This window comes from Stegastes partitus, unplaced genomic scaffold (assembly GCF_000690725.1).
Source record: "Stegastes partitus isolate 25-593 unplaced genomic scaffold, Stegastes_partitus-1.0.2 Scaffold5, whole genome shotgun sequence".
In the NCBI taxonomy this organism is placed as follows: Eukaryota; Metazoa; Chordata; class Actinopteri; family Pomacentridae; genus Stegastes; species Stegastes partitus.
The window spans coordinates 1,237,533-1,249,532 of NW_007577736.1; the positions used below are offsets into that span (position 1 = coordinate 1,237,533).

At 42.4% G+C, this 12,000-nt stretch overlaps 1 protein-coding gene across 4 annotated transcripts in view; it reads right to left on the reverse strand.

Annotated features, from left to right (window-relative positions):
• The window catches only part of nav1b (neuron navigator 1b), a 46,855-nt gene extending 37,054 nt beyond the window's left edge, over nucleotides 1-9,801 (reverse strand). For all 4 annotated transcript variants that reach the window (XM_008279766.1, XM_008279758.1, XM_008279751.1 and 1 more), the window contains exons 1-3: nucleotides 8,898-9,801; nucleotides 3,250-3,352; nucleotides 915-1,274 (exon numbers count right to left, since the gene is read on the reverse strand). In XM_008279766.1, coding sequence (XP_008277988.1) covers nucleotides 915-1,274; nucleotides 3,250-3,352; nucleotides 8,898-9,630 — 1,196 coding nt within the window. In that variant the 5' untranslated portion in view covers nucleotides 9,631-9,801. The remainder of the gene's footprint in view (nucleotides 1-914; nucleotides 1,275-3,249; nucleotides 3,353-8,897) is intronic.
• Nucleotides 9,802-12,000: the final 2,199 nt, after the last annotated feature.

Below are 12,000 nucleotides of genomic sequence, written 5' to 3' on the forward strand. Positions count from 1 at the left end.
ATTTGTACTCGGTTAAAATGTGTCTCATCTCTTTTCTTCTCCTTAATGCACATAGTAAGAACTTGACCTGGCATACAGGGCCTAGTGAGTGCTCCAGAGGCTGAGCTTAAATCCCACTGCATGTGCAACAGCGATAAAGCTTCTGTGCCACACTAGAGAACTGTCCTTGATTCTTCCTCTCCCTCTCTCTGGCTTTCAGTGTCAGCTGTCAACTTGTGAGAGAGAATTAGATAAAGACACACTAAGAATGTGAGAGGAAGGAAGCAATGGTGATGGCAAAGAGTGAGAGGTAGATGAGCAAAAAAAAGGAAATGATGAAGCATTTGAAACTATTCAGATTCATACACTGTTTACACCCGTCAGAGGTGAAGGTTTATGTGATGAGTGACGGAGAAAACACCTGATGACTTCTGTCCATGCAGTGAAAAATTTCTGAGTGTGTTCACTCACAGTCAGCCAAAGAGCTTCAGACAATGTCATGGGCACTTTGAGAAATCCTTTAAGAGCAAGGGGGAAAAAAAGGTCCATCTGCAGAGACTGCTGATAAAAGCTCTTTGATAGGCCTGCCAAGAAACATCAGATACCAGCACAAAAAAATCCATGATGTCGGCATGAAAAGTTTCCTTCATAAAAAGTTTTTTGCACAAGAGTTGAATGTGAAGGCGCACAAATTGTGTTAATTATGATTAAATACTAAAGTGCAACCTGGAGCAGTTACAGCAGGAAGCCTATCAGCCTGTTTGTTACTGTGTTTGAAATTCAATTCGACCACAACTCCTAACTGACCTTTTCAAAGTCACAAGGTGGAGGCCTAAAGGACAAACCAGCGTGCAGCCATCTGCAGCCACTGATTTGCTCATGTTGTCATGGTAACAAGAGTTTCAAACCCACCGCTTATCTTCACAAGCTCTTACCCATTAGCTAGGTTGTCGTCATCATCATCCGGCAGGCTCTTTCCTAGAAGGTCGCTGTCGCTCAGGTATCCGGATTTGAGGTCGGCGTCATCAACGTCGAGACCCTCGATGAGCTCGATGCGAGACGTGCTGCTGAGGCGGCTGGAGCAGCGAGCCGGCATTGTGTGGGCTGTGTACTGGGAACCGGCCTTACCCCCCTGGTACCCACCGCCTGTGGAGGATGGGGCATCGCCAGCTTGAAGACGAGGGCTGGACTGGCCATGACGCCACGAAAGAGGGGATGAGCGGTTGGACAGACTGGATATGCTGCGAGCGTTGGTCTCATCACTGTCATAACCCACATTACTGCTGTCCAGACAGCTAGGGAGACACATGGAGGGGGGGTGTCAGTTCGTTTTACAAATATGGTGGAGGCAATTAGCTGACCGTCTTGTCCAGAGTGATATACATTTCATAGAGGTTGGGATGAGACCAGAGCACCCAGTAAAACATTTTACTTTTTCTGTCAGAAGTCCTTCAAAGAAAGCCACAGCGGCATTGAGTGGCTGTTGACCCAGATACAACAGTTGTGTCGTATCGTCTTCAGGGACAAAAGCTAGAAGTGTTGCCTCTCAGAATCAAAAGACAAAAAGACGGATGACCTGATATCCTTTTTGGCATTGCATGCAGTATTTCTCTTGGTCTCTGTCTGTCTCTTCAAGCAATATATTCACACACTCCAAGGAATTCTCATGACCACACCCCAGAAATGCTGTCTTAAGCACCGGTACACCTCTTGTTATTATTCTGTATAGAGTGTGTTAAATGTTTCCTATTCTCTCCTCTAAGTGGGTCAGGGTTAGAACTGTCCACCAAAAAGGCTGGGAGCGTCCTGTGTGTCTGCCGATTGCATAACCACGTGTACCAAGCCACCCAAATAAATATTGCAACGCTTACAACCATGGGGGTATTTTTATCCATCGTTCATGGATAATTCATCGATATTGAGACTCAGACTTTTTGATTTTGTCAATGACTGCTATATTGTTTCCAAGATATCCAAATCAAGCAGATATAATCGTTAAAGAGTACTGCTTTAATGCTTGCGAGATGTCTCTGCAAGCACCCACTGACATGGTCTGGCAAAAGTAAAGCAATCAGACATCACATATTATAAGCGTATGGATGGAGTCAGTCGAAGGATGGCATGAGCAGGGCAAATGATGACAGGTCAGTCATTCATTCAATAACTAAATCGGTAACTTTGAATGAAAAGCCTTGACAGCTGCCCAATAAATATTCATTCATCAGCAACAGCAGCTATTGTGTTTTACAAGGTTTGTGCACAGCAATTACATTCAAATGAAAAACTTGAAAGCAGCATTACTCAATTTCTGGCAGAAAAACAAGCTCACAGATACACATCCGCTGCTACATCATCGACTTATTAAGTTATTACGCCCAACATGTTTACAACCGGCTGCCTAATTACACATCAAAAAGACAGAGAGCAACGTTATCACTTACTTGGAGTTATGTTTCCTGGCACCAAAGCAATTTAAAGTTAAAGGCTTAAAATGTTCTTGTGCTGCTTTCGATTAAGAAAAAACAGTTTTCTTCACCCACTTGTCTGTAAGTTTGTCTGTCAGCTATTTCATTTTTGGCAGGTAACTCATAATGAATTCAATCTGCAGTTTTTCAGACAGCAGCTGCCTCGACACACTCACAAAACAGTGCACTAAGAGAAGCAGAAAAGCTTCAGACAATTTCAGATTTAGGTAGAATTTTCCATAATATCAGCACTAGATTTCAGATTATACGGACAATAGATTTTGGTGTGAATGTAAAGACACTCAGTGAAGGTTTAAAGTGATACAAGAAATGCATCTCTCCTAGTTTTGTTACACAGGTTATCACATCTGACCTGTGACATCCAAATGAAATCAAGTCCTGCTCTCCTGCAGTCTCTTGCTACATTGTGCTTGTTGAAACAAATTAACGTCGGGGCCTTTTGCCTGTGAGCCAAAAACAGATATTCCTAAAATGAAGTCATGACTATGAAACAGAGATGGGCCATTTAAGAAGGATGGAAACCAGATGTGCACCAGGTGGCAACTCTCCAAGCGGCCACGGCACACCTGTTTACACATGAATGTGCTTCGTATCGATTCAACAAGCTCTCAGCTGTTTGTTAACATAAGTGTGTCGTTTTCCTTCACTTTAAGATTTAATGAATGCTTTCCACCCATGATTTTATGAAAACATGCATAATCTTAAGAGGCACGTGGCATTAGCCGGTGGTGACACCGTTATGAAACAATAGAAAAATGACAAAATGTAGATGTGCTGCATTTACCTGTGGCTCAGCTGGGAGCCTCGCAGACTCGACATCGTGTCTTCCAGATTCTGGCGGAGGTCAAGGACATTCTGCACGGTTCGCTTCCTCTGAGACTCGGGGTCTGTGGGTTAGTCATGCAGAACAAAAGGTTATGAAACATTTAGAGTGTCGACACAGAACGCAGATGCAAGGTGTCCTTTTATTGTGGTCTCTGTTTTTGCTTTAAGACAATTCATGCATGCTCGCACACATTTGCTGCCCCATGCTTGTGTTTTGCACTATTTGTGTCTGGACTGACGTGGCAGCTGTCTTCTGTGTAAGAACACATCCGATGTACGTTCACATCATTAGGCAGACAAATTTCACTCCATGGGCTGCTTCACCATGGTTACCTCCACTCTAATCCCCATCCTAAAAATGAAATACTGTAAGGCTGTCTGTAGCTTAGACTGCCCACCAGGGGGAATCCTGCCACTCCAGGATCTCTCTCAGATATTTTCTTTCTGGAGCTTTTTTGTTTTCTGATCCGCAGAGCATTATCTCAGAGTCATTCAGTTCAAGTCAAACCACTAACAATAAGCTGAAGCCCAGCCAGAACGACTTCCCTGTAGGTCAGCTAATTTGGACCAAACTGCAAACATTATAAAAACGTACAGTCAGTGGGTCATGACGATGTCAGATCAATATAACGGCACAATTAGGACCGTGTTGTGTTTGCTGTAAGAAATGAGAGAATGTCTCATATACACAAGAAGCTGGGGTTTTCCACTGCCGCGCTGAAGCAAAAACCTCAGGGAGAAAGAAATTAACATTCATTGCACTGGAAAGGCTGTATGAGAGGCGAGAAAGTCAGGGGACTGCGTGCCTGACAATGTGCTGTTCTCATAAGAAGATATTGAACTAATTCAGAAGGGTGTACAGGGTGTGAATTGTAAGCAACAATGACACAAAAACATTTACATACAGTTTAAAAACACATTTTCTAACGTCATTTTTTCACAAGCGAGCCGCGGAAATACAAGAAACCCAAATCTGCAATGAATCCGAGGGCTTGTTTAATATGGAACTTTTGAGACAATTAGCCGGGTTCAGTGAAAACCCAACAGACCTATGGAAACTTGTGCACCTCTGTGTAATGCAATCTATCTGTATTGTGCATGTGCAGTTTTGACATGCACTGTAATTTATGTCTGTGTGAGCGTTGGACAGAGTGATATATTGACTTCAATATTATTCTGACACATAACCGTGTGGGCTGTGGTATAATGAGCTTTTGAGGAGAGATTATAATGCAGCTTGAATGTTATAGTAGAAACCAAGAGGAAAGTTTGCTAAGAGCTACTGAACAGTCTCCAGATCATTCCCTTGTACTCTCATTCCTCATATAAAAAGGCACACAGCAGTTCATGCTATAGCCAGAAGTAACATTATGACTCATCATTTTGCATGATAACTAACAAATACACTGTTCTCGTTACATACTTTTTAATTACTACATCTATAAAATGTGACAACTTTGTGGGATTGCTTGCAGAAAAAAGGCGCTGCATGAAAATGGAGTGATTTAAGACACAGCCAATAAAAACTGGTTTTGGTTGTTATAGTAGTGCTCTATGTCGCACTCAAAGTAATAAAAACATGTCTTCCTCCAAACGTCAGTTGATCCAAAGAAAATAAATGATGTAATATATCTGATATGCGATATGTACCTTTAGAGATTTGTGAAAAATTGCTGTCAGTGTTGCTAAATCTGGTTCCATCATCAGATCATTGTCAATATCGGTCCTTTTCATCAACTCTTGTCTACTGGCCCGGCGCCATACTTCTTACTGAACATGTACTGGAAAAGTTGCAAGCTTCATGTGACCCCAAACAGATTTTTTGATTTCTTTTTTTTTTTAAATATCAAAAAGAAGCCCAAGAATAAATCTACAGCATTCAAGGCTGACAAAATAAGCCACATCTTTCATACAAACCAAGCATCATCACATTCTTATGCTGTCACACTGCTTATTTACTCATTCCTGGAAATACCCTCAACAAATAGAAACAAAGCACACATGTGAATCCCATCTGTTTCGCGTGTATACTGTTCGCAACTGTGTCCCTGTGTAGTTACTGACAGCCCTCTGGCACCCTGCATTGCAGTGATGCCTCCGATAGAGGAGGAAAACTCGGACAGAATACTGAAGCAGATCTGAATCGGGAAAGTCCTATGAATGATGCAACACCTCAGGAAGCGCTCCACAGCCTCAAAGTGCAGGAACAGACTAAAGCCTGGAAATGGTAATTGTGAAGTAGACCACTAGCCCTCAGTAATTAACCCTACAAATAATGCTAAGTCCATATTAAAGCTCCTGCATGTAGTCGCTGAGACATTTCCATAAGATGATCAGTGAGACGACCGGCTGCTTTAATCAGCCTTCACATGCAACTTTTAAGCCTTTTTAATGAAATACATTTCACCAGGAAATCTGAGGCACTTGAAAGAGAAAGAGGTTACTTTATTTTGACACTCAACAAATGGGCCTTGGAGTTCCTTACAATGGCAGGTGAATCAGCAAGCAAATCTTGATAGAAAAATGATTTATCTCTCCGACAAAAGGTACCCACTGTGTGAACGAAGAGCGAGAGGTGAAAGATGACTTTTTTGAACAAGCACTTTTCTCACAGTGAGTGGCTGTCACACAGCATTCAAAATCATTACTGTTCAAATAAAATGTTATGTGATTCTTGAGCCAGACAACCACTGCTTCAGTGTTCACCATGAGCTGACAGATTCCGTTAAGTTGCAGCTTTAGCTAATAAGTCAGCATCTTCAAACAACTTGCGATTAGAAAAATGCTACCACCTAAAAGTTGGGCGACCTGTTGACGTAGATTCATTTAATCTTTCCCCTTATTCCTCATTCGTACACATTTAAAAATTGTGAAAGAAGAAACTAATTTGTTTATGTGGGTTTTGCTTTTTATTCTAAGAAGCACTAAAAACAATGGGTTAACTTTAACCGTGGTATTTTAATATATTGCAGACAAACAAATAGCAAACCTTGTGCAAAAGTTTACATCTCAGACTGTTATGTGACTGTTGCTTGAAATATGCCAACCGTGACCACTGCTTCCTTTTCCACTATGATGGCTGCAGGCCACTGATGCATTGGCATGACAGATCGCATATAATTACAAAGAAATGAGGTTTGCTCATCCCATTGTTGTTTAGAAAAGAGTTTGTTATGATCAGGAGTAGTCCCGTCTGTATTACTCGAATCTTCTGCTTTCTCTGTGGATATGATTCTATTATTCTAATAACGTTAAATCTGTTTGTCACAGTAGATTATTTATTTTGAAAACAGTTCCAAGAGGCCGATTTGTGTTTTTTCAGTTTATTACACAGCAAACTGTGCAAACTCAGCTGCTCTATGTGAACAGGAAAGAGTTAAACAGAAGCTGCTGAAACTTATCTGATATTTCGACTCACAGCCTACAAGATAAGCATAAAACCTCTTATAATTGAGATCTGCAGGGAAGATTTTTGATTTATTTTTTTAGATTTCCTTGTGCATATGATGTCTTGTGATGAGGCAGTGGTATGCAATGCTCCAGTGTTACATAGTGCACAAACTTACATGGACTGTTTAACAAATGAGCCTATTAACCAAGTTGACCATTCTTCATGTCATATGGGTAAACAAAGAGACCCTCTATGTTCAGAAATAAAAGCATCCTTTCAGGGAGCTCATAATGAGATATGCTGCTGATGCAGAGTGCAGCATTAAGCATTAACCAAGCTTTGAATGTAGTGCTGACTATAAATAAAAAGGTCTATTTACAGTAACAAGCGAGCCCACTGTACATGTACAGCAAGGATGCAGAAAAACTTGCAGCCTAATATTCAGAGAAGACTGTTCAGATGCTGCTTCCCTGAACACTAAACATTAAAATGACTATTTTTAACATATATATATTTCTTTATCTCTGTCTGATCGATGCGATAACTGCTGTTGCAATTGCTAACTGTCTTTTCATTGCAATGTTCTGTTTTAATTTTGGGGGGCGTTTTCCTTTAATGAGCACGAGGCACTTGACTCGTGTCAAAGGGCCACATGGGATTATCGTCTTAAATGATCATAAATAATTCATTTAGATGATAAACCCCTTTTTGGAAAAGCAATGACTTTCAATTGATTTTTGAAACATTACGGAGGTCAATGCAATACAAAAAAGAAAAGGGTGGATCAGCCCTGAGCACTGAGCTTCAAATTTTATGCAATTAGTTCAATAAAGCAGATGTGGGTGTGGTACAGAGATCTATAGAGCTCTTAGCATTTTTGGGTTATGGTTCTACACTCGATCACACAAAAGACATGCCATTGTGCATGCTGCCATCAGCTATAATTTACAGTTATACACTTATCTGTACTATGAGTGTGACTGGTATGAGTGATAGATGCCTATACAGGCTAATGAGGCGTGGATAACTGATCAAATCATCACAGACGTGTTCATTAAGATGCAACAGGAAACATGCTCTCCTGATGATACTGAGCGGATGAAACATGGAATGCATGCTGAAATAAAATGGGATTTTAAGACAAAGAATAGAAACACAGACACTATATTTCCAGATATTTAAATTTAGCACACTTTCTATCAGAAATGTCACCATAATTTTGTATTTTATGCAGTACAAAGACTTTTTGAAAGGCAATTTTCCTTGCCAGCAAATACAATGTCTGATAAAAATAACTAGGATGCAAAATAATGGCTCCTGGAAAGAATGAGGGGGAAACTGGGTCTTAAGCTTAATGTATCTGAGTTTGGGGTAAAATTACATCTAAAAGACTTCCAAAGACAAAGACTTGTGTGACTATAGGTGATAATTAGATGAATACTACATCTACAATTATACACTAAAAGCATGCATGTAGACAGACAAAACTAAACAAAAAATGGGGTCACCAGAATTTTAATCCCCTTCATATGATGATCAATACTGTCAATATTCTTCAAGCCTTTCCTGTTGCTAAAACTGACCTACACCTCCAGAGAGAAAGCCATTTTCTTTGCCATTTACGCCTTACGAGTACACAGGGTGTAAACCATCTGTCAGCGCTCTGCAGATGAATGAAGCTGGGAGGAGGCTAAATATGTGTCTCTGTGCCTATAAGGAACCCAATATGGCATGCTGTTATTCCCATTTCTGGTTTTTGCAAGCATACGTGAAGCAATGGTTGGACCCTTGAGTGCATCAGCACATGTTGCAGCAAATAAAAGCGGTAGATAGGAGATCAGTCTGCTGGTAATAATCCACAACCCCCCTAGGCTTCATGCAATCAGCCGGCAATGTTATGACAGCAAGCAAGCATATTTATCATAATCAAAGCCACCAAGCCTCAGACACAGCATTCAGTAAAATAATAGTAGCAGCATGCTTTGCAGGCATGAGGACGTCTTCCTTTTTTTCCCTCCCTCAGTTGGGGAGCTGCGTAAAATCCGTTCAAGGAAAATGTAGATGTGCAGCAGCAAGCAGGTGCCATGTGGTAGCTGTGTCAAAGGGGGCGTGCTTGTATACTGCACAAGCAGGGCTTTCGGTTTGTAGCACAAAACCCAAGAATACTGTAATGGCCTGGGGTGGTAAAGGCATCAAGACTGCTCTGTTGTACTCACCTAACATCTGACTGAAGAGCAGTTGCTCCAGGTCGCCCAGCACTGTGACCACCAGCTCTGGGTCCACCTTAAGGAAGGGCTTGTCTCCCCCTTCCTCTCCTTGCCCTTTGGAACCGGACTCCCCTCCGGCTCCGGCTCCAGCTTTCTTCGCGTTGGCCTTTGCCTTGCTGGAAAGAATCTCATCGTCTGACTTTCCATCCTCAGGTGCCTTGCTCAAAGGCTTCACCTCAGCGTATGGACCACGAGGTATGCGACTCTGCTTGCTCAGGGCAGATGGAGCAGCCAGAGGGCTGAAGGGCTTAGGTTTGCCCTGAAAGAGTGAGTGTTCCGACTTGGAAAGGTTTCGAGAGAGGGGAGCACCTCCTCCAGCACTGCCACCACCCCCTGCTGTCTTTGGCTTGCCCGTCTTGGTCTGCCCTGCTCCGGGCTTGGCCATGTCATCACACCACTTTGGCTCATAGAGGTGCAACTTCTTCTCAGCATCAGTGAGTACAGCCAGGTTTGTCATAGACCTCTGCTTGCGGAGATTGGAGGGCACTGGTAGCCTGCCCTCAGAACTACCCGCCCGGTAAACCTTTAGTTCACCCCGCTGTGTGCTCTGGGGCACTCCAGACTTGGCCCTCTTGGCTGCCATACCAACTCCTTTGCCATCTGCTTGGCCGTATGCCTTTGTGCTATCCGTCCTTTCCATCTTCAGATCTCCTTCTCTGCCTTTCACACTATTTCCAAGCATGCCTCCTGCATGAGACCATATCAGAAAACATCAGGAGGGAGAAATCAGGCTTCCTTACTCAAACAGCTCTCCTCGTGCAAAATCATACATTAAAAAAGGCTTCCTTTAAGACAATCCTGCAGCCTCCTTTTTCTTCCCTCTCTTCCCTCCTGACAGGCTGCTGCAGCTGCAGCTGTTGCAGTGCTGCCCAGGCGCTCCCTTTCTCTCCTTCCCTTCCGTCCTCCTTTCCTCCGTTTTTTCCACCACTCCTCCCTTCAGCACACCCTCCTGCCGCTGAACCGCGTAGCAGCAGAATGACAGCGGCAGCGACTCTCCCTCCTCCCTCCTGCTCTCTGCTGCCTCTCCCTCGCCTCCGCCTTCCCTCCCATCCTCCCCTCCTCCTTGCCTCATTTTTCCTTAATTTAAAGATGCTTTACTACGTCTCAGCAGAATATGTGAAATGCAAGCGAGCGACGGGAATAGACCATCTGTGGATTTTAAAACCAGGTACATTTCTCCTCTAATGCACCATGTTTTCCCACCATCCCCTCCGATTCCTTTGTTCTTCCCCTCCCCCTCCTTCACCTCCAGTGTTCACCATTCAATACTCTTGCCGTGATGTATGAGTTGAGTTAGCGGATGAGTTATTAATGTGTGAAGCCATACACATTCAGATATATAATTACATACTGTAGTCTGAGTTACGATCGCTGTCACAGACCCACACAATGCAACAACTGGAGCATCCAGATTATCTCTTGATCCTGTCTGAGCTTCCTTATGATATCTATTCCAGATTTGCAGCTGGATACATCATATGCCAGGAAATCAGCAGTGTGTTGCCCCGCTATAAATGGGTAACTAGTTTATTCTAGTCATACTGTATAAATGCTGACATTAAAGGTTTACGTATAAATATAATGTGTAAATGTCAATGAAAACAGATGAAAAAAAAAAAAAAAGATTGGGTAATTTTGTCCACTTCTTAATAAAAAAAAAAAGAGAGAGAAAACTTGGCTTAAAATCCAGCATATCTGCCAAATGGGTGACTTCACTTCTACAGGCTGAGTGAGCGACAAGATGTGCCAGTGTAAGCAAGTAACACACCCAAAACCACACTTTGGAAATATCTCCAAATCTCTGTAAGATGCATTTAAGCACAGACACAAACAAGGACACACATGACACTGTGTTAAATTTAAAATCCAGTCACATTGTTTTGTGCAGGGTTTATTTGCTGACATATGACTGCAATCGGTTTTTTAAGATGTTCCACACAGCCATCTCTGAGGAGGATTCAGGAGGCTCTGCAGCGCTCGCATGCAGGGCTGCTCCATGGAAACCGCCCTCTCTCATCGCCTGCATGTCATCTGCACCAGACCTCACTGCTCTACACAAGGCTGCCAAAGAAACAATTACCTTTTCCATAAACTACTGTGACACAACCCCCATGTTATTATGCGATCATCATATAGAACATAATTTAAATGTACCAGATTTAATGCTTTTAGACTGAGTTTTCCTATCAAAAGGCAATTGCTCTTTTTTCACAAACCAGAATGACTGAATAGGACCGTGCTAGATGGAGCAAATCCACTGGATATGATTGACCTGTTAGTTACAATGTCCAGAGGGAACTGCCCTCACTCTCACAATGGCTCTGCAACACACTCCGCTGCTTTTTTTATTTGGCTTTCAGGGCACCTGTGGTGGCTCATGGACCTGCAACACTGTTTTATCTGGCAATTAGTTTCTGGAAACAATGTCAAGTTTTGTTCCTCCTCATCACGAGCTCCAGGGCTCTCCTGCTGACTGCGGATCGCTCACAGTGACCTTCTTCTCATGATCAGGGAATAACCGATTTGCTTTGGGGTGTGGAAATCTGTTAATGAATCATGGGATAACAAATTCCTGCAAACCAACTATACACAAAGTTTTTCTTAGACTGTGAGAAAATGAACTGCTTCTATCAACTGATGGTGAAAGCAGGTTGATCAAGCGATCAACTCAGGTCCAGACTGTATATTTCAACAGCTATTTAATGACAGTATAAAATTTCATAGTCTCCAGAGGATAAATCCTATTGTCTTTGGCTGTCTCTGTGACAAATATGTGAAATTTTGTTGAGACATTCATGTTCCCCTCAGGATGACTGTTGTAGCCCCATCACCAGGCCAGTATTTTAGTTTGTCCAATCCTTTAGTTTATGACCAAACTCCTGCACCTTACCAGAGACTTAATAAGCAAATGTTAGCATCCTAACATATTAAGATAATGCTCAGAGTTTACCAACAACTATCAATATACACTTTGACTGAGTGTAAGTTATTGTTAGCATTTAGCCTAGAACACCATTGTGCCCAAGTCTGGTCAAACATCAATACATAGCTC